Consider the following 26,138-nt stretch of genomic DNA (forward strand, 5'->3'; position numbering starts at 1 on the left):
CTACCTTCTCATAATACCTGAGTTTGCAATGCAACACATTCACATTACCCTGTTTAAAAAATACAAGCCATTAGAGGACTTGGTGCAGAAGATATCAGGAATGACTGTCTGGTGATTCTGGTCTGTTTGCTGCTTCCTTACCTGTCAGTTCAGGAAGGATTTTCTACTCCCTATGGCAAATGTGTATTTGGGAACGGATACTGCTGCCAATCAACCTTTGTAAAATTTGCTTTCTACAACAGAAAGTGGAACATTCATGTCTGTTTGTCATCATGACTGGATTTAGGTTTTTGGTTGTTGTTGGTACAGCATTAGCTTTGGGAGGCTGTTTTGGAAAATCACAGATTACCCAATAGATCATTTTTCTTGGATAGCTGGCAACAAGATGACTGCTTTTATGTACACTAATTAAAACACTTATTTATCAACAGATTATAATAATTCAGTAACTGTAGAATAGAATTACTCCTATGCAATTTTAACAATTCCTTGAGTGAATAAAACAGCAAGCCAGAAATAACCCGTAATAAAAAGATCATAACAAGCTATTTGAAAATTAAACTTAAAAGCTGAGAAATACATTCTAACTCACAAACAGATACACTAAAATCTTCCCCTGGACACGTGAGGTATGGGCTGTATGCAGAAGGCTTTCCTGAGAATACACACGTGTCTCATTGAACTGTCAGAAAGGAAATGAGATTTATGGAACCACCTTTGGGTGCGAAGCTCCACGGAGCTGAGCCACTGCTGTGCCCAGCAGCTGTTACCCGTAACATCCTGTTTAAATAATGAAAAATCAACAGCTATGGACTTTCAGAAGAGGGGTGAGTTGAGCTGGGGGATGCCCAGGTGGGATGCCCGTGGTGAGGCAGCAGCAGGGGCCTGGCACGGTGTGACCACAGCCACACTGGGACGTGCCAAACCAGCAGGTCACAGCCTCCCTCAGGCTGCAGCCCAGGAGCATCCCCTGGGCCAGGGGAGGGAGGGAAAGACGACTTTGGTGCATGGGATTTTCCTCCTGCTCCCCATCACATTCATGCACAGCAGCTGCAGCCCTGAGCTCGCTCTGTGCCACGCAGCTGTCACCAGGGAAAGACAAGAAGGTAGTGGCTGGCCCCAAACACCCTGAAGGAACAAAAGTTGCTTCCACAAGTATTTTTAAACCAGCATTCAAACACTCAGAGAGGAGCCACCTTGCTAAGCGAATGCCAGATTTACATCTAAGGAGGCAGGGAAGGAAATCCAGCCAAGGCTGTCTAGGAGAGTGACGGAGTCTTTGAAGATTAATTCCTAATGAAGGAGATGAGATCAAGAGCATCTCATCCAAGCTCCTCATCATGAGGTCACTCACGAGAATGCCCAAGTTCAGCTGAACACCAGCACTGAGCAATCACTCAATCAGCTAATCAACTGTCATTAAACCAGTTCTCCATCTGGAGTGGTGGAGAGCCTGCGAGATGGAAAATCCAAGCCTTCCAAGACCTAGAACATGGCAGGCAACCAGCTACAGCAGTAATGTCATTTTTCCTGGGATTCCACAAGGAACAGGGCAGTCCTGGCAGGATGTAACTGTGGAACACCCATTCCCTGAGTCCAGCAGAGAAAGCCATGCCAGAGGACACTGGAGTCCCTCACCCCACTACACAGACCCCATTCAACACAGGATGCATTAACTGCTCCCAAAATGGGGATTGCTGCAATGCAGAAGCCTCAGGAGTCAGGTACCATGCTGGAGGAACACATGAACAGGGGCAATCCTGCCTCTTCTCTAAGTAGGTTTTTCCTGCTTTTGTAAACCTAAAATGGATTTTAAGGAAGTGACGATAAAGTCCTGACCATTCTTTAGCAACAGGAGCACCTTTGTGTAATGCCAGGAGCCTGTTATGAAACTGCAGGAACACAATTTCAGAGGAATTGGCAGGTGTTTGTGGTAATAGTAAGAGGGCAGCTGGCCAGGAGGGGCTGGGGCAGACCCCACCTGCAGCTGCCCACACAGGACAGGGCCAGGGAGCCCCTCAGAGCACTGCCATCCCACTGGAAACCTGCATCTGGAAACTGCCAGGGGAAAAGAAACCAACCGCCTAGACAGACTTCTCCTTCTCCACTCCCTGCCTTTTTAAAATTAAAGAAAAAGCTTGGCACTTCTCTAGCACCCACTTCTCCAAAGTAGTCCTTTTGGGAAACTAACAGCTCTGTCAACATTTGCTCTCTAGGACAAATGCTTTGGATGCAAATCATGGAAAGAGCAGTGCGTGAACAGCATCTTCTCCTTGAGGTAGTCTTAGTCATCTTGGTCCCCAGCCCCAAATACAAAAGAACTAACCCTAACAAACACTGTAACATTAAACATCTTCACATTCTGTAAACCGCTGGAGAATGCATCTGCTGCATTCTTACAGAACCTTGTGCATCGTGTTGAAGATCATACATTCAACTCTGTCGTGAAATAAATATATAGGAAAAAGAGTAAAAAAAAAAAAAAAAAGCCACAACAAACAAACAAAACAAACAAAAGATTCTTGCTACAAGGGCAGGGAGGCCCACTGCCCTGTCTCCTGCCTGGATGGCGTTTGCCCCTGTCCTGGGGTGAGCTGGCTCCTGCCCGAGGCTCAGCGTAAGGCACCGGCCAGGGGCCAGCTGCCCTCACTCTTTGCTCACACTCGTCTTGCAGGAATGTAGAACGGCCTTAAAAAGGAGAGGCAGCTGCTCCAGGGGGACATTCACCATTTTTCCTGGTGGAAAGAAAGCAGAATTAGCAGCCACTCCTGAATCAGATTTCAGAGACACCTAAGCCAGCAGCACTGGAGACGGTTTTACCTTGAACCTCTCGCAGAAACAGTTAATCATCCTACAGCTACATTAGACATTTGATATGCATTTGGACACAATATGATTTATTATTTACTGAATAGAAAGCAAAATAAATGGGCGAAGTCAGATCAAAATGATTTCTCCCCAACGGAGAAGTATTTATAGAAAGTGGGAAAGGCTAAATCCCATCTCACCTCAAACCCCCTTGTTGATCTCTGTGAGTAAATTACGAGAGCTACTCTGAGATGATTATCTAGCTCATTATGACGGAGTAGGATGAAGCATATGGAGCCTTGACACAGGGAGGCAAGCATCTCCCTTTGCCATAACATTCAGGAACAAACAGTTTTAGTAACACCAGACCTTGGAGATCTAATTAGTAACACAAATGCAGCTGAGAATTCACCTGTGGATTTCCGAGGTCCAGATGAGGAAACCTGGAGGTTACACTGGTCTGCCTGAACTCTGCTGATCACTTTCTGCTCAGTTCAGGGATCTCCCCTAATTCTGATGAGATAACTACTCAAACCAGGACTACACCCTTTTGAGACAAAATGCCCCTCAGCTGAAAGAAGAATAAGAGGGGACTGAAAAATGTACTTAGAGGGTGTCAGGGTGGAGTAGGCGCCTCTTCCCAGAGTGGGACTAACCCTGTGCCCACCAGGACACCTCACCAAGAGCCCCTCAGACTGGATGAGCTCAGGGCTTAAAGACGGGCAGAAGCTCTGACAGGAAATAATCCCACACAAACATCCTCCACCAAAGCCCACAAGAATTTCACTGCAGTGAGTTCATTATCCTTTTAGAAGCAAATTTCCTACTTGCTCCCAGCAGGAGAGGTGCTCAGGAGTTACCTGCGATATAGCGGATCTCCGGCAAACACATCATTAAATCCGGGAAGCGGTTTGGCTGGTGGGGGTATTTGTACTCTGTGAAGTCCTGGCAGACGTACCAGTACCGCTTATTCAGCTGCTCCAGCTGCGAGGCGTTGGTCAGACCCCTGATATCTGGGAAGGAATACGATTGGAGCAATGAAAACATGACAAAAGCGTCTCAGGAGAGCAGCAGCCTAGCACTTACTGCTACTTCTTCATGACAGACTCATTTCTGGCACTCTGATCTGGGTTCCTGCTTTGGAGACTGGCTTCAAGCACCCCGTTAGACCAATACTAAAATTCCCATCTCCCCCTCTTGCTGTGCCTGCATCATGGACACGTCTTTATATGTGTGTCTGGATCCAGGATTTCCCTCCACAAAGGGCTGGGAAGAGAACAGCTAACGTCCTACACTGCTCATTTGCAGCTCAGTGAACGCTCTTGGAGAGAACAGCAACCTGAAATCCCTGCCTGGCACAACACAGCCGAGTGTCAGGGTTTGGTCCTCACAGCACATCAGTGTAACACCTCCTCACAGACAGGAACACATTGGTTTTAGCTGTATCATCATGCCTGAGGACAGTGCTCAGCTCCATAATTCAGGATATCATCACATTTCTCCCCATCTGCTTAGGAATTATGTCACGGCAGCTTTATAAACTCGTCAAGTTCTTCTTTTTAAATTTAGCTTTGCCAGTGTAAGGCAACACACACAAAGGAGAAATGGGCAGGCAGGAAGTCCCACTGGCAGCATGACCAGTGGCATCAGCACTGGAGGGTCCTGGGGAGGATCCAGCACAGGAGGGAGGAAGCTGCAGAGCCTCAGAGCAGCCTCAGTGCTGGGAGACCATCTGACGGAAGAGGCATTCATCTACTGCCCAAAAGCTGACTTTTAAAAATAAGTCTCAGGTATTTCACATAAAAAATTGCAAACTTCAACTAAAAATAAAAGAAGACAGGAAGTTAATGAAAATACATTTTGGAAAACAATGGAGACAGCTCGAGAAGTGCATTATCCAGTGTCAGGAAACTGCCCAGGGAAGCAAACCGGAACCTCAGCCCGGCACAGATTGAAGTGTCAGCATTATCTCCCTCTGGAAATGAGCGGGGGAGGAGGGAGCCCAGAGCACATTTCTACAGACTGCAACTATCTTTCACAGTACAAAAGACTTTGGGGACATTTATTTCCAAAATTACAGCTGAACACTGTTCACTGAGCATTGGTCTCAGCGTGGATTTTGAAATGCCCAGGGTATTGAAGGAGCCTGAATTGCCAGCTTTAATATGCTGCTTAATCAACAGGAGGATACAGCCCTTTCCTAGGCTGAATTCATGGCCTGCATGTAAATACTTCATCTGTGATTACCTTTCACTGTGAGGAGTCAGATTTAGGTATAAAACCTAAAAAGCAGGAACCCAGCTGAGAGACCTAAGGATATATCCTGAGGGTAAGCATTTCAATGAGTCTGAAAGCTCTAAAAAGAGAGCAACCAGTCTTACAAATTCTTTGAAGCACAACAATGAAGGAGTGGGGCTGGTGCCTCCCCTCTGCTGCCCCACCTTGGTTGAGGAAGTTGATGGCTTTCATGCAGGCATACTCCTCGTTGCTGACCTTCAGCTGGTTGAATTTGCGAAAGAGGTAGATCAACCGCTCCATCACCTCCATCCCCTCTTCACTGAACCTGGAGGATTCAGAGATCACACATCAGCACACACACTGGACAGTCAAGGCATGAGGCTTATTGAAGTCACTTCAGAGATTTTAGCATCTCACAAGAGGATTAAAAAAAAAAAAGTCACCAAAACTGCCTGAAGTCTGCCAGTACAAAAAATAAAGAGGAAAATGTCTCAGTTACAAATGCAGGATCATAGAAACATGGAGTGGTTTGGGTTGAAATTACCTCAAAGCTCATCCAGTCCCATTCTCCTGCCACTAGACCATGTTTCACCTGCCACTAGACCATGTTTCTCAGAGCCCCATCTTGCCTGACCCAGGGATGGGGAGCCCATGATCCCCACAGATATCTGTATCCCTACAGATATTTGTAGGGAAAAACCCTCTCTTGGTGATTCAGTTCCCCACCAGCCTGCTCTGACAGAAGAGAAGGTTTCACAGAGCCAGGAATCTGCAGTGGAGCCAGTCACAGAGATGGGCAGCACTGGGAACACCCCAAAACCACCTGGAAAATTGCCTGATGGAGATTTTGTGGGCGCAGAATGAGATCCTCCCGCTAAAGAGGGTGCCACACCTCACCAGGAGTAACACCCCACATGCACACCATGAGAAAGCCACGGGGAAGGAGCAGGCTGGGATGGGAGGGTGCGGGGGGCTGTGGGTATCCTGCAGGCATCTCCAACCATCCCACGCCTGCCAAGGGCCAGAACAGCCTCTTGGGAACACATCTCACAGCAATCCCCCTGGCTTCAAAGCAACTGCATCTTGCAGAAGCGCTCAGAAGTGGGACAGAAGTGTTTCGGGAAGCTTCAGCGTGCTCTGGCATTGTGCAGCACAAAGAATAAGAGCACAGCCAGCAAGCCATCTCTGAATAGAACAGAAATAGAACCTTTTTCTCTGAATAATACCTTATTTTGGCATGTGTGTTTGTTTACTTCAAAGTTATTTGTAAAATGCATGGTGGGGTTTGACCTCTGCGAAGTGAAAACAAGCTGTCTGAACTCTGGGTCAGTTCTTCAAGAAAGTAATATTGTAAGTGATGAAAGCCTTGTCGGCTAATCTAAAGTTGTACAAGTTTTCTTGCTCTCCAGTTGACATTAAAAATCTTGCAGGTGCAAGATTGCAAAGCTCAAGAAGTTAATGAGCACAAAGACCACTCAGTCATCTGTTGGGTTTCTTTTTAGAGCATGCACATTTTTACCAGCCACTCATCACTTCATAAATCCAGGAGAGCTCTTCTCTCATTCCTGCAGTTGAACTGTCTTACTTTTCTGCACATACTTTCCTCCTCCTTTCAAACAAAGCTGTTCTGTTTTTCACAGCCCTATTTCTTCTCGAGGACTGACTCCTCCACACACTTTTCCTCGCAGTTTACACCAGGCAAGTTTCTGGCTGGGAGTTATCGGGATCAGCTGGGGAGGAGGGGGAAGGGAAACGCTATCAGGAGTGCTGGGGGAGGTCAGGAGTCTATTCATTTCATATTCATCTTCAGAAAAACAGCACAATAAAAGAAAACATTTGATCTAGCAGCAAACAGAACATTTAGCCAGTTGTTAGAGGCAATTAAAACACAGGGGCCGTGGAGCTCATTCTATGCCTTTGTCACCTAAGCTTTAGTACGGTTCTTGTCATTTTCTTAAGAGCAGAAATTAACCCTGAAGAGCAAGACTATCCCTGCTCGGTGAGATTTCTCCAACCAGGTGTGAGCTCTAAGGAAGCTCCCTTTGCAGGCATTCCTGGTCAGAGGGCTCTCTGAGAACACCCACAAACAGGACACCTGTCCAAAAGGGCCCCTCTCAAATCCAAAGGGACCAGCTCTTCCCACCAGTGCTTTGGACAGGGAGGCTGACAGCCACGAGCTATCCCACTGCTGCTGGAGGCAGCCCAGCCAGGGCAGAAGCACCATGAAGAGCAGCAGGAGGAGCCACGGAGCTCCAGACCCATCATCTGTGCAGCCTCCTGCCAAATGGCTTTTTGGGTGTGCATTCTCCCAGGTTACCAACGACAATGAGTGACACTTGAAAAGCTAAATCACAAGGAGAGACTGCAGAAGCATTCCTCTCCCAAGAACACCTATTTTCATCCACGTGCCCAGATCTTCTCTGAAGGACCTTCAAGGCGACCAGCTCTGAATCGCCGGTTTCTGCAGGGCGAGGATTCCTCCTTTGTCTCACCTCTCGCTTGTATTTATCACAAACTCAAAATGAAACAAACACTTCTCTTGTGAGGCTCTGACCAGGACAGCAGGAACAAAAGGACAGCTGAATGCAAGAACAAGTGTCATTGTGGTTTTCTATGACCCTCGGTGCTCCCGGCAGCAGCGGCACCAGATGCGCGATGAATGGTTGTGCAGAGCGGCGCCGCACGGGAACCTGTCCCAGGAGATGAGACACCTGGGGCCAGCTCCCTGCTCTGGGCTCAGCCAGTGCCTCTGCTTGTCACAACAGATGCACAAAGGAGCCCCCAAGAACCACGAGACACTGCAATGGCTGAGGATCACAGCAGTGTTTCAAATCTGTGCTCATCGGACATCCCTGGTGACCCCGGCAGCATCGTGAGCCCAGCAAGGGCAGGGGTTTAAAGGGAGCTTGGGCAGCAGTTTCTTTAAATTCTACCTGTTCTGCCATATCATGGTGAGACTGGGACTCTACTACCAAAAGAAGAATCTGTCTGGCACCAAGACTACAAAAAAAAAAAAAAAAATTCCAAACCAAAAAACAACACCCTGACCAACATGATAAATGAAAGGCAAGTACCTCAGAGCATCAGATAGTCTGTACCATGGAAAAAAATAAAGAGCTAAATTGCAACATCTTTAAATTTATCTAATCAAAACAATGAAATAGCAATTAATAATGAACACTTTGATAATACAGACAACCAGCTTTGGGAACAACCTTTCCACCAGCCCAAAGGGTTTTTAAATAAGACTTTCTTTCCTGTGTGCCAGGGTTACCCAAAGTGCTGGTTAGTTTTACCCTCCCCATAAAAAGGTGGCTTGTAGGGCTGTGTTGGAGGACAACAGCACTGCTGCATGGAATTCAAACAGCCCCATGCATCACTGTGCCCTTCCCCTGCAGAAGGGAATTGTGACCCAGCACTGACTAACCATGACGAGGTTTCTAAGCCTGGAACAACTGAACTGGAACAACAGAAAAGGAAAACAGCCACAGGTAAGGTGACCTGTCCCACAAAGTGGTCAGAGGACACCTGACTGTTGGGCTTCCATGGCTTCTCACCTCCAGCTCTTGCTGTCCCACCCTGGGCTCAGGCCATCTCACCTGTGCAGCTCGTCGTCAGAGGGAGAGTACTTGGAGGTGACATCTGCAAGGTCACCAAAGATCTGCTTGCTGTAAACAGTCAGCGAGGAGAGCAGGATCAGCTCCTGCCACGTAGAGCTGAGCAGGCAGGTATAGTCCTTGATGGAGAGCTCGCAGAAGAACGGCAGCTTCTTGATCCAAGCAATCTGCCTGAAAAGCAATTCATCTGCCAGACGACACAGCAACGCAAACAGCTCTGCCTGAGTCACTTTATACCTGTAGGCACAGTTAATACAAAGGTGGGAAAAACATTAAAAACATCGAATGACACCATCTGACGAGGCGCTTGGAAACAAGGCAAATGCCAAAGGAATTTGCCAGTGCCCAGGAGTGACCTGGTGACAGGAGCCACGATGGTCAGTCAGCACCCACCCTGCCCAGGCAGGGGCTCAGGGGCATCCTCACAGCCCCTGGGGTCACCCACCTTGTGACAGGAGCCATGATGGTCAGTCAGCACCCACCCTGCCCAGGCAGGGGCTGAGGGGCATCCTCATAACCCCTGGGGTCACCCACCAGGTGACAGGAGCCACGATGGTCAGTCAGCACCCACCCACCCTGCCCAGGCAGGGGCTAAGGGACATCCTCACAGCCCCTGGGGTCACCCACCAGCCCAGCCCCTGGCCAGACCACACAGCCTGTAAGCCCACTCCACACCCGTTCCCCCCAGCCGCAGCAGGACAGGCCAGGGCCTGGTTTGGCGCCTGCCCCGGGGCCCCCACGCACCCGTCCTCGATGAGCATGGGCGTGCTGAGGGGCTCCAGGTCCTCAGCACACAGCAGCTGGCCGATGAGGCCGTGGGACTGCGGCTCCAGGCTGCGCGGCTGCGGCGCCACCAGCGCCGAGTGCCCCGAGTAGCTAAAAAGGTGCGGCAGGTACTGGTAGTGCGTGGACACCGGCGTGCCCAGGTACTGATCCCTGAGTGCAGCGAAGCCGTTCAGCTCCACGGACCTACTGGAGAAGGAGAAGATCTTTAATACACCCTGAAAACGCCGCCGGATCCATCAGAGTGTCGCATCCGGCTCTTCAACGGGAATGTTAATAAAAATAGGGGAAGCAAAGAGAATGGGAATGTTTCTGCGGTTAGATCCTGCCCAGGAAAAGCTGGGTGTGCACTGGCTGCATGTGCAGCCTGGCTGAGAACAGGTTCCACGTGATGGAGATGTGGGAGCTGCTGCTGAGCTGCCATTCAGGGAGCAAAGCAGAAACCCCAAAGCCACCTGTGCCCAGCCTTTCCACCCCGGATTCCTTACAGGGCCAGAATTTAGGATTGTACATGAGGCACTCACACAGCCAGTGAGCACTAACAAGGCCAAGCTTAAGCTGCAACTGAAACCAGAAGGGATCAGGTCTGAGATTCTTTCTGCGTTTGCAATCAAAGGCTGCATCAGGAGGTTTGCACTCACAACAGCCAACTTTAATATAACACCCCCAATTACTGACATAAATGGTTTTGTTTTCCAAATCTGAGTGCAGTGCAGAGGAGGAGCATATGCAGAATGAGCAGTGAAAGGTGATCAAGTTCTCAACATCTGCAGAAAACACAACCAATATAAACTCAGGTTATTTTAAATTTAACTCCAGATTATCTTCCTTTGCTCACAGATATCTCACTTCCCAGTTCAATTCTTTTCAATCCAGGGCCTGTTTGTCTTAGAACACAATCAGACAGGTAAGAAGCTGCTGCATGACCAGTTTCAACAAGGATGCACTCACATGTTTTCCCTACACTGACCCCAAGTATCACTCAGGGAAAAAAATCCAAGATTCCTGTAACACCAAATCCTTCCAGGGGTCATTCCCACCTTGAAGATGGAGTAGAAACAGGTGAAGGCTGGTTGCTCTCAGAAACTCCATTTCCAGGGGAACTGTGGTCACTGTCTCCGTTGTTGCTCCATGACATGTTTCCCTCTCCCTCAAATTCTTGCCCAGACATAATTCTCTCAATCTCTTCCTCTGATATCTGTCAAATACAGGACACAAGGGTTACTTTGGCTGGCAACAGAAATGTAGAGCCTCTCTTTGCAAACACCTGGTTCAGTCACACCCAACAGGGCTGAGCCCCCCTGCAGGTACCACATCCCTCCTCTGCATTTAACAACACACACATGAAAAATTCTATTTACAGGTAACGGTGGTGACCTCCAGCTCCAGCAGCACCATTCAAGTGAGGGCAGCACAGCAGACAGGAACTGACACATGAAAAGATGATGTCAGATGGACACGGCAAGGAGCTCTAAATCAGCCACTGTCACACTGAAAAACCTGGGAGTAATTGAGGCCAGTGCATTGGGAACATCACTCAGGACTGGCAGAGGGAAAGGCAAACAGGAGCTGGAGCAGGCTCTCGTTTGATAAAGCAATCAAGAGAGGCAAGGTGACACATATAAAATCAGTCAGGAAAACATTTACAGGGAGACAGAGTTCCCTATTTTCCTCCACATAAGAACCAGGTGGCACCTGAAGTAGCAACTGAGCATCTAATACTTAAGTTCTAGAGAGTAACATGTACAGAACTAAAATGGACTAAAAAAACCTTAAATTTGAGTTCACTACAATATAAAGTTTAAGAAAGTCCTGGGCATGCTCCTGGAGCAATGATCCACCACTAATGGGGGAAACACAACAAAAATTTAGAGGCTTATTTTTTTCATTTTAAATTCTGTGTATGTTCTTTAATGCAAACAGCAGGAAACAGGTTTGTGTGGGTCCAGGCAGGCTGTGCCTGACACTGGCCACAGGCACTGGCCACCAGGGCACAGAGGTGTTTGCTTGGCTCCTCATGCCTTGTGCTGGGCTGAGTGCATCTTCCCAGGCACTCAGACTCCCAGAAATTGCTTTCAGTGTTATTTCTATTTTGCTAAAATAAACAGTAAACTTTTAAAAGACCCCCTTTTCCAGAAGCAAGCTGGAAATGGCCATCATTTCTCAGGCATGTGGCACAAGCTGCTGTGCTGAATTACCTCGCGCTTTACAAGGCATCTCTGGACAAGCTGTGCCATCAATCACACAGACATTTACTGGTGCCCTGCTCGCCACAATTGAAGGGATTGCAGCGGGCAGATTGAGATTTACTGGGATTCATGGAGGGACAGACGTCCTTGTGGGGCTCTCAAAGGACAGGGTGCTGGGAGCCTGTCTGTGTGTCCGTGCAGCACCCCGGGACAGGCAGCACCCAGCTCCTTTTCCCAATCTGCAGCCTGTGATGGATTTCTGACCCATTTCTGACCCATTTCTGACCCTGGCACGGCCAGGGGGGATGGAGGCTCAGCCAAGCCATCCCCAGCCCAGGCTGAGCTGCTGCTGTGCTCTGAGCCCAGCCCAGCCAAGGCCAGGAGACCAGGAGCTGAAGGGAAGCACAGAGTGACAGGGACATGTGCTCACCTGGACAGGTCCAATGCTTTTGTTTCTGCCTCCTGGCATGCCATCCTCCCTGATTGCTGAAAGACACAACCACACCTTGGTGAGGAACGCTACTGCCACGTACTCCCAAAGCACACAAGTAGATGTTCATTTATGTTGAAAGAAGTTTTTACACCTTAAAAGATTCTTTTATTTTAATTGAAGAAGTTTGCAGAGAAACCCCCAGTGCTTGAGCAGCACACACCATGGTTCTCACCCCAAAAAGCACAGACACATCAATGGGGCTACAAGCATTACTCAAGGATTTTAGTTTCTTTACGTGCTTCTTGAGTGACAGATAATGAAGAAACAGCAATCCTTTATCCCAATTAATTCCAGCATAATTTGAGAAGCGGTACACAGTAAGGAACCCTATTTAATCCCTGGGAATAACCCAGTGAATGCCCAGGAGTGTTGGAAAATGTGGAGGCCAGCACATCCAGCTCCACTGCCCACAGCCCCATGAAGCACCGTGAGCCACAGAGACACCACCAGTGCTGACACTGCACTTTTAAGGCTCTTTAAACAATTTCCAGTGACTCCAGCGAAGTCCAGCTAAGGAGATTAACCTGGAGCAGCTGCTCTGCCCTTCCTCTTCCCTCTGCCAGAAGGCAATGGCAGCCCTGCCCCTCGTGTGCCTCCCCCCAGGCTGGTCCCCCTCTGTTTATCGGGGCTCCATCTCCTTCCCACCACGACCTGGCCAGACTTGGCAGGAGGCTCTCCCCAGCTGCACGGTGACCTTGCTGCTGCACAGCCTCACCCTGCCTGGCACACGGGGCTGCAGGAGGATTTCAGCAAAAAAAATTCTGTCCCAGAGAAATTGCTTGGTTTGAGACGTCCTCAGCTCAAATCCTCCTCGTGTGCCTCCAGGCTGCTCCTGCAGCTCAGGGAGTGTCTCAGCAGGGCAGAGGAGAGGGTCACAGGACCTGAACTGTGGCTTCTCAAACCTCAAGCACCCATCTGGGCAATGCACAACACTGGCTGTCTGTTTCCTATGAAAGCTCTTTATAAAAAAATATCAGTTTCCCACAAAAGAAAAAAAAAAAAAAAGAATTATGTAAAAAAAGCTGTCAGAGTTAGCTGTTACCCCCTTTAGGTTTTTATCACTTACTGGAATTACAGAAATTCTGGGGGAATTTTTCTTATTTTCCAGTATATTTTACCACTAACTGCAATTTAGAAGCTGCCCTTCAGCTCATTCCATTATGAGCCCCTGGGCACAAATTGCCTTGGCCTTTTGATTTCAAAGTGTAATTTTAGCAGACAATAGCTTACACCTGCAACAAAATGTAGGAATGTTTTTGCCAGTGGTCCATTAAAAAGGCCTCAAGAGACCCAAATGCAGCTGGACTCTCTGGAATATCATCCTGGTCCTGGGCTGCATGATGCCACTCTCCTCAAAGCTGCCTTTCCTACCAGTGCTAAAGAGCTCTGCACCTCAACTGAACTCAAAAATGTTTGTATTTAGACCTAATATTTAAGGGATTTCCCGACCCAGCAATGCCATAACTTGGGCACAGGGCAGGAAGGGAAAGCTCCAGAACCCAACCCCAAGGACCTGCAGGGCTGCCTGTGGCCTCCCTGGCCTTGGCAGAGACTGCAGCAGTGAGGGCAACACACGGCTCTTTGGGGAAGGAAGAGCAGAGGAGAGGAGGAGAAGGAAGAGGAGAGGAGAGGAGGAAAAGGAAGAGGAGAGGAGAGGAGGAAAAGCAAGAGGAGAGGAGAGGAGGAAAAGCAAGAGGAGAGGAGAGGAGGAAAAGCAAGAGGAGAGGAGAGGAGGAAAAGCAAGAGGAGAGGAGAGGAGGAAAAGCAAGAAGAGAGGAGAGGAGGAAAAGCAAGAAGAGAGGAGAGGAGGAAAAGCAAGAAGAGAGGAGAGGAGGAAAAGCAAGAAGAGAGGAGAGGAGGAAAAGCAAGAAGAGAGGAGAGGAGGAAAAGCAAGAAGAGAGGAGAGGAGGAAAAGCAAGAAGAGAGGAGAGGAGGAAAAGCAAGAAGAGAGGAGAGGAGGAAAAGCAAGAAGAGAGGAGAGGAGGAAAAGCAAGAAGAGAGGAGAGGAGGAAAAGCAAGAAGAGAGGAGAGGAGGAAAAGCAAGAAGAGAGGAGAGGAGGAAAAGCAAGAAGAGAGGAGAGGAGGAAAAGCAAGAAGAGAGGAGAGGAGGAAAAGCAAGAAGAGAGGAGAGGAGGAAAAGCAAGAAGAGAGGAGAGGAGGAAAAGCAAGAAGAGAGGAGAGGAGGAAAAGCAAGAAGAGAGGAGAGGAGGAAAAGCAAGAAGAGAGGAGAGGAGGAAAAGCAAGAAGAGAGGAGAGGAGGAAAAGCAAGAAGAGAGGAGAGGAGGAAAAGCAAGAAGAGAGGAGAGGAGGAAAAGCAAGAAGAGAGGAGAGGAGGAAAAGCAAGAAGAGAGGAGAGGAGGAAAAGCAAGAAGAGAGGAGAGGAGGAAAAGCAAGAAGAGAGGAGAGGAGGAAAAGCAAGAAGAGAGGAGAGGAGGAAAAGCAAGAAGAGAGGAGAGGAGGAAAAGCAAGAAGAGAGGAGAGGAGGAAAAGCAAGAAGAGAGGAGAGGAGGAAAAGCAAGAAGAGAGGAGAGGAGGAAAAGCAAGAAGAGAGGAGAGGAGGAAAAGCAAGAAGAGAGGAGAGGAGGAAAAGCAAGAAGAGAGGAGAGGAGGAAAAGCAAGAAGAGAGGAGAGGAGGAAAAGCAAGAAGAGAGGAGAGGAGGAAAAGCAAGAAGAGAGGAAAGGAGGAAAAGGAAGAGGAGAGGAGCAGGGAAGGCGGGCGTGCGGCCGGCAGGTGGCGCTGTGCCCCCGCAGGTGACAGCCACCCGCAGGTGAGGGACCCGAGCTGTCCCCAGGTGAGGGAGCCGAGCTGTCCCCAGGTGAGGGAGCCGAGCTGTCCCCAGACCCACAGCACAGCCCTGACCCTCGGCAAAGGGGCTCTGAGCTGCTCCCAGACCCACAGCCCAGCCCTGATCCCAGCTCTCCCATCTCAGCCCCCGATACATTTTCTCAGGAAGATCCCGGTGGATTTGCAGTGAATTTATGGAAGTTTCAGCGCTCCTGACAGGGGGATTTCGTGTGAGTGATGGCCCAGAGGCCATCATCAGCCACATCTAAAACCATGTGGTGACACTGGGGTTTGGCAAACAGGATGGTCACTGCCCCACTGCCAGGGGAGCACAGCCAGCTCCTGCTTGGGCTGTCACACCAAGGAACCTTTGCTTTTAACAGGTAACTGCAATCCCAGGGGTTAAACACACAAAAGATTGGTGTGAGGAGTAGAGACGTGACACTGAAATCAACCACAGCCCGTTCTTCATCACTGATTTCTGAGTTACTTCAGGCTGTCCATCCTGAAGACGATACTGGGGCATTCCATCACCTCTGCACACCTCTGGGGATAAGGGGGACTGTCCCTCAGCCAGCCCACAGCTGCTTCTAGCAGAGCAGGTGGTCACTGAAAACCCTCACACCTCACCCCGGGGCAGCAGCTGCTGGTCTAAGCAGCCACAAACAGGTAACACCTGGCTCAGAATCTCTTGGGATTCTAGCAGCCTCTTTAAATGCTTGAATTTTTGCCTCATTGGTAGATTGAAGCAGGGAAACAGCGACCACTCCGCTAAGCGTAAATACAAACACTCTCAAAATACTGATACACCCTTTCAATTCATCCAGACTGCTCCTCCACACGGGAATGAAGCAGCTCAGCATTTCTGCGTGATTTTTAACCCACGGGCGATTTTGCTGAAGCTTCGGGAGGCGGAATTGAACCGTGGAGCTGGCAGGGGAGGGCGGAGCAGCCCGGGGAAGGGCAGTCCCACCTTCCCGGCCCCAAGGCAGCCCCGTGCCCCGTTACCTTTGCGGTTCATGCCCATCTGGAGGCACTTGAGCAGCCGGCAGTACTGGCACCTGTTGCGCTGCTTGCGGGACATGACGCAGTTCTTGTCCCGGCTGCAGCGGTACACGCGCTTGTTGCAGATGCTCCTCTTGAAGAAGCCCTTGCAGCCCTCGCAGGAGATGATGCCATAGTGCAGCCCCGTGGCCCTGTCCCCGCAGATCAGGCAGGTTCTCTGATCCACCCGCTCATCTGCAAGGCAAGAGGAAAGGCTTAGAGGGGGATTTGCGGCAGCTGGGTCTGGCTGAAGGGCGGCCACTGCCATGCCGTGAGGATCCAGCCCGTGAGGAGCCATCCCCAGCACTGCAGGGCCAGCTCCATCCTTCCCCATCACCAGGCAGGACCCTCGGGGCTCTCCCCAGCACTGACCTTCCCGCTGCTCCCAGCAGAGAGGAACAGAAACTCCAGTGAGGAATAAAGGGTTCTAAACTCAACTGCGCAGAGCAGGGTGTGCGAATACAGAAACCTGGCAGACTCCAGTGAGACCCTGTCACATCTCACAGGCTCCAGGGGCACCTCTGGGCTTCAAAACTGCATGGGCCACCACCCAGAACCCAAGAGAACATCATTACAGAAACCACTGGACGGTTAAGCTACAGTGATATGGTTTTACTGATCCTTTTCCAAATTTTTTAGAAGGCCTAAAAATGTAAATTGCAAGGCTCTCCACAACAGGAGCTGTCACATTAAATTCAGTATTTCAAGGCTGAGACAGAGAGCAGAGACTGCCCAGCTCGGTGAGATCTCCAGGCAGGGATGTCAGCCAGAAAGGAAGAAGTAAATGATGGTGAAGAGACCCAAGTAGTGAACCCAGAATCTCATCACCTCGTACTGCATAGGGAGGCCGAAACCTCACTTCAACCAAGTCAGCTATGCTTAAAATAATGCCAGCAAGTTGCACCAGCAACTCTTCCTGTAGCAGATGTTTCACAGCTCAACAGTATAACCCCCTGCATTCCAGGCCAAGCTGCCTCCAGCTTCCACCTCGTGTTTTAACCCATTAAAATCCCTGCAAACAGATCTGCACTGCAAAGGTGGGAGCTATTCAAATACATTCAAGGACACATAAATTGGCAGTATTCCAGTATTTTCCATGGGGTTGCTTTCCCAAATGTCAAGCAGGCATTACCCAAATGACTAGATCACCCTGGCTGGGCCAGGGCACAGAGCAGGGCACAGCAGCTCCCCGTGCCCACCATCCACATGAGGAGCTCAGACTCACACAAACCCACACTGTGCCTGGGGTGCTGCCCACACCCACTGCTCCTCTTTGGACACAGAGCTTGGAAAACCCAGCCTTTGGACAGCACTGGCTTCTGAGGATGAGCTGAGTTAGACTCACTTCAGCAGAACACCACCAAGGCTGACTTTGATCATTTAGATTTGACCAGGGAGTTTTCTAAGACAAAGGTCTTTATCCACAGGATGGATTTTGGGAGCAGCAGGAGGTAAGAGTCACAGCGAAATCTTCTCCAGCCTCAATAAAGCCCAAGCAAGCTGACAAACCAGGGTGCAGCTTCTTACTACTGCAGCACGTGTGAATGCAAGAGAAATGAATGAGCCAAATGTATCGGGACCAGAAATTAAAACAGTTTTCAGTTACACAAGCCAAGTAAAAATCTAAAGCAGCTGCTCCTACTCACAAGCAGCTTTCTCCAGAGCTTAAACCCAGTAGAAACCAGAACCAATCCGTGTTAATCTCTAGAAGGTTTGCTATGCACAGCATGCACATTTGCACTGTTCTGCAAATTTCACTGCTATAAAACATTGAAATAAAGGGATGAACAAAGGAAACACAAACTTTAAGTGAAGAAACGTTCCTGATTGGCACCAAAACATTCCCAGTTTTACCTGACAGACCACCTCAGGCATGTGCTGAAGCCAAAAGAATGTGGGTGCAGATCAGGAGTGGGGCTATCTGAGCATCTGTGAAGGGAGGGAGGGGCTAAACATGACTTTGTAGTCACCAAGTGCATAATCTCTACCTTCAGCAATCTGATAAACGTGGGGAGGGGTCTGGGGATTAGCCAGGACAGAGGAGTCCTCTATCTGCAGGGTTTAGCTCAGCCTCAGCTTAGCTGCTCACACAGCAGTGCCATAAATCCCGGGCTCTGCAGCAGAGCCTGGGCAGCACCAGGGCACCTCCACCCCGGGCTCCCACACGGGGCCAGGGGCAGGACACGCTGGGCTCACTCAGGGACGGCTCATTTCCAGGCACAGCTTTTTTATTTTTGTCGTGGGAAGAATGGGGCCGTCACCCAGCCAGTGTGGGAAGGCAGGATGATTAAAGCCAGGAGGAATCAGGATCCTTCCCTTGCCATCCACATCTCTCCAAGGGGGAGACGGTGTCAATGGCCACAGGGATGCAAACACCTCCAGCAGGATCTGTCCCTCGGGTTTCCAGAACAAAACTGGCCATGGAGCAGCAGCACACGCCGTGAACAAAGACATAGACCCCAGGGAGCACAGAGGTGTCCGTGCTCCCCACAAACCTGCTGCAAACAAAACTGGGAGAGGAGAAATGATGGCCCGCAGAAAGTCTTGGAGGTTTAGAGCTTTATAAAAAAAAAAAAATCCTGCAGAGACCCTGGCCAGGCTCATGGGTTTGCTGCTCCTGACCTTTGCCAGTTTTCACCCCACGTAACGCAGAACCTGGCGTGGGTGAAGGATGGGGCACAACCACAGTGAACTTCAGAGAAATGGTAAAGCACCAGCAAATCTAAAGCAGTTTTGTACTGAGGGTGCCCTGAACTCCTTTAACCATGAAATTTCACTAGAATATCAAAACACATAATAAGAATAGCAATTTTAAAGTGAATAAGCCTTCCCTCCTCCCTGTCTCTGTCACCTCTCATCTCACTGGTTTCAAATGCTACACAAGACAACACAGATGAGGACACAAAGCAATTGATAAGAATTTTTTTTCAAATACCTGTTTTATTTCAGAGAGAGAGAGAGAGAGCTGAGGAAGCTTCCCCCTGCTCCCCTCCCCAGTTTTCCTGATGGGTCTTACATTTAACCAACTCATACACGGGATATTCTGGCTTTGTTCTCCCAACCCATTGTAGCAGGGGCCACTAAATCAAACAGTTGCTGCTACGACAAAAGCACTCACAAAAATCTCAACCTCATCTTGAACCCTGAAGATTTTTATGGCTACTCCCTCGCTAGCCCCTCCCCGAAGCCACATTAAAGGATGTATTGTTTTCAGAGGTCATGGTAGGTTTCATACCACATACAATGTAAATTCTCCAAGAATATGATGATGTTACACAAGAATCACAGAAGACGGAATAAAAAAGATTTATAAAAAAACCCTCTCCATATATGTTTTATAAGACACACAGTAAAAACAATACAGTTAATTTTTCAAGAAACTGGCTTTTCCCCTCAGCAAAATGAGCAGTCTTGATAATTTTTTTAAAGAAAATTCCTATGAATTTCTAAAAGGAAATACCTTACAATCCTGCTGAAACACACAGCAAAGACCTGAACAGGAAGCACTACGGCACGTGAATGAGATTCTAAAACACACAGCAGATAAATTAAAGCACGGGGACACACAGGCAGCACATCCCTGTCACTGCTCCCACCTGTGCCAGCCCTGGGGACAAACACCCGGAGCAGGGACAGGGCAGGCAGAGCTGGGAGTGGCACTGCCACATTCCAGGAGGGGACGCGGTGCTGGCAGCATCTGCAGCTCCCCGGGCTGCCAGGGGCTCACAGCAGCCCTGGAGAGCCCCAGAAAACTCCACAGCAACTACAGCCCCCTGTGAGATTTACCTCGGGAACCTGGCGCTGTTGGTGCAGCAGGCTTGTGGGATTGGTGCTTTGGGATGGAAGAGAAACAAAGAATTTCTATCCAAAAGTGAAGGCACAAGCCCTCACCCAAACCCCAGAGCAGGCAGTGCTGGGATTTGGCCTGGCTGGAAAGCAAGAGGGAGGATGCAGAAAGCTGCCGCGGGCAAAACTTCCCATTTATACAACAGAAAGTGAATTTAAAGCTGAGAAAATATTCTTTAGCTTAAAAAAAAAAAAATTACAGGCAACACTCAGCGCTGCAATTCATTAATACATTTAACATCTTTTCAGCTGCGTGCCAGTTATTTGCTTCTTGATTAAGTGACCCTATGGCAGCCCCCTGCAGCAGCCTTTAGCTGGGTTTAAATCTCAAGCTGCTAAATACCAGCTGTTTGGGGAGGGGGGCGGAGGGGGAGATCTCACACATGTGTTACTGAAATCCCAACCGCATCTCGCTCTCCTCTCGCCTCTGGTGATGCCTCCAACACAAACAAACGTGTCGGGGCTTTCTTTTCCCCTTTATTTTTCCCTAACGGCGTTTTCCATTGTCAATTTTGAGTTTCAAGAAAAGCATCCCGGTGAAATTCAAGCCCCCAGAACTGGAGGAACTCCCCCCTCACTGTGGAGAGCTGCATTGTCCAAACAAGCACAAGCACATGCCCACCCCCAAACCAGGCGCCTTTGCTTCAGGGGCTTTTTTTTTTCTTTTTTTTTTAAACTTATAATCGATGAACACAGGGCTGAAATATTTTTCTGTGCGTTGGGACGGCGGAGAGCTCGGCCAGAGGCGGTGTTCGGGCGCACAAAGGGCCGGGCCCGCTGCCGCTGCCCATGGAGCCCGCAGATGGGGGTCCCAGCCCCACGCTGCAGCCGCGTCCTGCCCGCCTCAAAGAGCAGATTGTGCTGCCCCCGGCTCAGGCCGGCCACGGCCAGGGCTGAATAGAATTAACCCTCTGTGAACTAAAACAAAAACATTTGTGTGCCCAGCTGGGAGAAAGGTTAATTTAAATGGACAAGCCTCCTGAAAAAAAAAAAAAAATATATATATATATATATAGGAGGGGAAAGTGAGAGGCAGCCTGCGACTTTATTCTCTGTACTGTAAAAAGATGTTCTGCGCGCAGAGAGTCTTATTTTAAAATAAGAAGCAAGTGAGTAGTGGAAAGAAAAGAGGAGAAATGCTGCACTAGAGGAATGGCCAGTGCATCTCACTCTGCTCTCTCCCTTTCCACTTATGAAATCCCAAACTCACGGTCTTATCCCACCCCGATTCTGTTTCTGCCCAAGCACAGTTCAATCAAAAGCAAGCCCCTATTAAAAAAAAACCCCAGAAATCATCAGCTGCTCCTTTTCGGCTCGGTATAAATCACCAGCGTGCAGCTGATGAAACCCATCACCCTTCCCCTGCCCGGGACACACATCTCCATTTACATATCAAAACCTCATCTGTGAAATGCAACTTCTCCCGGGCAGGGGAGCCCCGGCCCCGCGGAGCCCCGGCCCGGAGCCGCCCGGGGGCTGCGGGAGCCTCTCCCCGCTCCATTGTGCGGGACGGCGGCAGGACGGAGCCCTCGCTCCGGCCGCTTGTCGCACAAAGAGTTTGGAACAAAAGCCCGCACACCAAAATGCGCCCCACGGGCCGGACCGCAGCTGGGGACGGGCACGAGGGTCCCGGCGGCGCTGCCCACGCTCACACACCCACTCCGAGTTTAGTCGCTCTCTCGAGGGATCAACTTTGGCTGCTCCGATTTTAGCAAAATAAAGCTCCGTGCGCGGTCCCTGCCCGGCTCCGGCGCGGCACCGCGCTCCGAATTAACGCCCGGGGCTTTAATTGAGACATTACAAAGCGGTAAGATGAAGACCCGATTTACCTGCCCTAAAACCTACACTCTTGGCCCTGCTGAAGCCGTCTAGATGTGCGACCGCTGAGAAGGATGCTGAATGAAGAAAATGTGAGGCTCACCCCACCGCAGCAGTGCGGGCTGCGGGAGCAGGGCCTGGCACAACTGAACGGGGACTTCCCCAACGTGTGCTCCCAAACACGCAGCGTTCTCCCCTGAAATGTTCCAGCCCTCCGCTGAAGGGGAGCTTTACCGCTGCCTTCAGTCCCGGAGGGGAGAAAAGGCTGCAGGCACCGGGGGCCGGCGCCGGTCCCGGCAGGGCGAGCGGCCGCTCCCGAGCGCCGCGGTGACCCCGATACCATCCATAATTAACCATACTAAAAAAAGCTCCTCCAGATGGTCGCAGGGATTAGGAAGTTTAAAATATAAACAAATTAAGCCACAAAACAAACTAATGCCCTTTCTTTCTTTCTTTCTTTTTTTTTTTTTTTAACTGTATAATCCTGCTCGCAGCCCAGGGCTCCGCTCCGGTCCCCGCAGCCCGGGAGCCGGGCGAAGGCAGGGAAATCCCGCACGGCTCGGTGTCCCCGCGGCCCCGGGCGGTCCCGCAGCCCCAGCCCCGCACGGACGGCGCGGCCCCGGCCCGGTAGCGGCTGCCGCGGGTGGCCGCAGCCCCCGGGGGACAAAGGCCCGGCCCCGCTCACCTTCCATGCAGGTCGAGTCCCGCTTCATCCCCGGCCGGCTCCTAGGGCCGCCTCATGGCGGCGGCGGGCGGGCAGCCCGGCTCGGCCATCGCCGCCGCCGCGGGCCGCCCTATGCTAACGACGCGATGGCGGCGCCGCCCCCGCCGCACCGGCCCCGCGGGGGGACCGCGCCCCCGAGCGCCGGCAGGGGGCTGAGCCACCGGCCGCACCGAGCGGCACACCGGTGGGAGCGACAGACCGACTGACAGACACACCGACCAATACACCGACCGACACACCGGCCGCACCGAGCGACGCACCGGATGGGAGCGACAGACTGACTGACAGACACACCGACCAATACACCGACCGGCACACCGGCTGCGCCGAGCGGCACACCGACCGACACACCGGCTGCGCCGAGCTGCACACCGGTGGGAGCGACAGACCGACCGACTGACTGACAGACACACTGACTGACACACCGCCTGGGACCGAGCGACACACTGGATGGGACTGACAGACCGACCGACTGACAGACCGACCAACCGACACACTGACTGACACACCGGCTGACACACCACCTGGGACCGACTGACACACCGCCTGGGACCGAGCGACACACTGGATGGGACTGACAGACTGACCGACTGACTGACAGACTGACACACTGACACACCGGCCAATACACCGACCGACACACCGGTGGGATCGACAGACTGACCGACTGACAGACTGACTGATCATCCGACCAACAGACTGACCGACAGACTGATTATCTGACCAACAGACTGACCAACGGACAGACTGACAGCCAGCTGAGACCGACCAACAGACTGGCTGAGAGACTGACCAACAGACCAACCGTCTGACCAACTGACTGACAGATCAACCAACCGACTGACAGACCGACTGACAGACTGATTGCTGCCCCTGCTGTGAGGCTTGGCCTGGGCAGTGGCCAGAAGGCATCAGATACTGCCCATTACCTCTGGCCACTGGCCACTGGCCACCAGCTGGCACCACTGGCCATCACTTTGCACAGTCCTTCCACCAGATTCCCAGGGAAGTTGAGAGAGGTGTTCACTGTGGTGTGAAACAACTACCACTGACACACACATCAACAAAACCCAGGGATCCCCAGAAGGAAAACAAAAGCTGCCCAGAGCAGCTGTGGCTGCCCCATCCCTGGGCATGTTCAAGGTGAGGCTGAACAGGGCTTGGAGCAACCTGGTCCAGTGGAAGGTGTCACTGCCCACAGCAGGGTGTGGAACGAGATGAGCTTTAAGGCCATTTCCATCCCAAACCATCCTGAGATTTTATGACTCTATGAAAATTATTTCTTTAAACTGATAGCAAGTATTGGCCAAAACCTTGTGCTTAGTTTTGATCAGCAGTGAAAAGGCAGAACCAGCCAGCACACACAGCTCACAATGCCCAGGCCAGTGCCCTCGGGGAAGCCCTTCCCATGTCCACGCCTGGACTGGGATTCCCAGTTCCCCCAGGACTGGGAATTCAGGTGTTGCTCTGGTGGTGGTCACTATGGGGCAGGGGACTGGAGCCCTCCTCGCTGGGGTCTGCACAAGTGAGACACTGGAGTTGAAATGGAACACAATAAATCCATGACTGATTTGGCTGCCCATTCAAAACAGGTACCACTGGCAGCACTGCTCACGGTGAGCTCTTTGTCAGGCACAGCCGTGTGTGCCTGCACCAGAAAATATTTTTATAAAACTCTTCTGCCCCTTCATCTTCCCTCTGGGATGAACTCAGCCTGGGCTACAGTGCAGCTCATGTGTCCTTAGTGCCCAATAAACTGTCCTGGTGCTCAGCTGTGTTTAACCAGCCCGAAGCAGTGCTCAGCACACCACAGCATTCAAAGGAAGGCTCACGAACATTTCTGCTGATGCCCAACCCAACCTGTCCTCCAGATGTCTGGATGTCTCAAAACTGACTCAGCTCAAAAGCCACAGTTTGCTTCTGTTCCTCATCCCGAGGACTGCAGCACCCAACTGTGCTCTGAGAAATGGCTGGCTTAGAATAAACAAGGCACAGAGGCAACAAAAGAGGTCATATTTCACTCCATCCCAAGCCTGAAATTTTATTGCTTTCTGGTGACATCCAGCAATGCAAGTAACCCCGTGAGCAGGCAGGGCAGGGCTCCGTGGTGTCCTCCTGGCAGGCTGGGCCCCCTGCTCCAGCTGACCCTGCTCGGCCAGGGGATGTGCCCACCAACCCCAGCCCTTCCACGATTCTCCCTCCTCATAATCCCGTTGTTAACCCGGCATTTCTGCGCGGCAGGTGCATTTGCAGGACAAACTCTGGCAAGCCCACCCCGCTCTGCTCTGCTGATGCTGTAAATCTGTGCAGCCCCGTGTCAGTCCACGAGACCCTGGTGGGGCTGAGCTCCCCCTTTTCCCCAGCCCCAGGCTGGGCGAGGAGCGGGGCTGCCGCATGGCCAAGGTAAGGCAGCCCTGGCTGCACTATTGACACAGCTGTTTGCAATTGTGCTGCTCCCAGAGCTCCACATTCTTCATCCCCTGCGAGCCCTCGGCTGGCTCCCGGCACCCCTCGGAGAAGTGTGACCAGAATGCAGAGTGCTTATTTTGTAAAGCCGCAGCGTGGTGTGGACACAGCAGGCTGAAACGAAGCAACCTCATCTCGAGATAACACAAAGTTGCTCCCACAACTGCTGTTTGGACCCAAAACACACACACCAAAAAAAACCCACCCCAAACCACCCCCCCCTCCAATTCTGAAACTGCGATTATGGACAAAACCTGGCTGGAGAAAATGATAATTGCCCAAACAACCCAAATCTTCCAAATTATTCCAAACTCACATCAAATACACGCCAGTTTATCCATAATAAATCCTTAAGGGCAGAAAATAATTGTAGAGGTCTGAAACTATTCTGTAAAATCACACTGAGAATGGGCAGAGGGCAGGCAAAGGGACAAGAAAAATGGGTTTTGTTGCCTGACCCAAACAGCCATGCAGCAAGTCCGGGCAAAAGAAAAATAAAGTAGCTGGTTCTTATTTTAGCCTGTATCAGCCAATTCCTGCCCAGACAGAAAACCTGATGCCACTGTAACCAGTATCTAAGATTTTATAATGACACCAGTTCATAACAGTAAAAGCTAAAAGCATTGCCAAAAAGTGGGCAAGTGGCACTGCTGCCTGCAAGGGATTTATTGTCCTGATGTTAAAGCCACAAGGGACAGGCACAGGAAGCAAGAGGAGGTACTCCCCTCTCCCGGGCGCTCCCTGGTCATGTGCCACCAGATCACCATCCCAAAGAGAAGGAATCCTCAAAAGATGTGACTGTTTCAGGAATACGGAGACAAAGTGGAGTCATGAGCCAGGACCAAACTGGACTGAAGAGTGCCTGGCCCAGGACACTCTCTGCCAACAGCAGCACTTGCCACAGCCAATCCCAAAAACTTGGATATGAAAACCCCAAAATCTGGGCAGAGCAGGGCTGGCAGAGCTGCGTGGCCCCAGGACAGGGGCAGCCTTTCCTTGAGCTCTTGCCGTCCCACCCACGGCCACAGTTCCATAATTCCCGTGCTCCGGCGAGGCTTTGGCCATTTTCATGACAATCGGGGCTCTGTTGTGTCCCCGCAGTTTGAGCCATCAGCCCCTTTGTGGCAGGAACAAAGTCCGGCCCGAGGACAACAAAACGCGGCACATCTCGGCGCTGAAGGCGACAAACCCGGGGCTGCCCCCACGCCACCGAGCTGGACCAAACCACGACACTGAGGGCGATTTGATTTCCAGCATCAAACAGATCCTCGGGAAATCCCCGACTCCTGGCTTCGTTTTCATTTTACCAACAACGCTGCTGCTGGCA

The 26,138-nt window shown here is 50.8% G+C and overlaps 1 protein-coding gene across 2 annotated transcripts; it reads right to left on the reverse strand.

Annotated features, from left to right (window-relative positions):
* Nucleotides 1–2,485: 2,485 nt before the first annotated feature.
* On the reverse strand, nucleotides 2,486–22,417 carry NR6A1 (nuclear receptor subfamily 6 group A member 1). 2 transcript variants are annotated; one of them, XM_066332977.1, is made up of 9 exons: nucleotides 22,307–22,417; nucleotides 15,922–16,152; nucleotides 12,066–12,121; nucleotides 10,487–10,644; nucleotides 9,408–9,632; nucleotides 8,646–8,900; nucleotides 5,250–5,371; nucleotides 3,669–3,821; nucleotides 2,486–2,735 (listed from the first exon to the last, which is right to left on the reverse strand). In XM_066332977.1, exons 1-9 carry the CDS (start codon nucleotides 22,332–22,334, stop codon nucleotides 2,647–2,649), a joined length of 1,317 nt encoding a protein of 438 aa, XP_066189074.1. In that variant the 5' UTR covers nucleotides 22,335–22,417; the 3' UTR covers nucleotides 2,486–2,646. The 2 variants fall into 2 exon arrangements, with proteins under 2 accessions (XP_066189074.1, XP_066189073.1); XM_066332976.1 differs by having other exon boundaries at nucleotides 9,408–9,635.
* Nucleotides 22,418–26,138: the final 3,721 nt, after the last annotated feature.

Source organism: Sylvia atricapilla, chromosome 19, assembly GCF_009819655.1.
Source record: "Sylvia atricapilla isolate bSylAtr1 chromosome 19, bSylAtr1.pri, whole genome shotgun sequence".
Lineage (NCBI taxonomy): Eukaryota > Metazoa > Chordata > Aves > Passeriformes > Sylviidae > Sylvia > Sylvia atricapilla.

Excerpts from the sequence above, each read along its gene's own strand:
- NR6A1 (XM_066332976.1), bottom strand. The coding sequence starts at position 22,334 with ATGAAGCGGGACTCGACCTGCATGGAAG. Across the intron at positions 10,645-12,065 it reads AAAGCATTGGACCTGTCCAG|ATATCAGAGGAAGAGATTGA; the intron begins GTGAGCACATGT and ends TGTATTTGACAG. Across the intron at positions 5,372-8,645 it reads TCTGACGACGAGCTGCACAG|GTTCAGTGAAGAGGGGATGG; the intron begins GTGAGATGGCCT and ends TGAATCCTCCAG.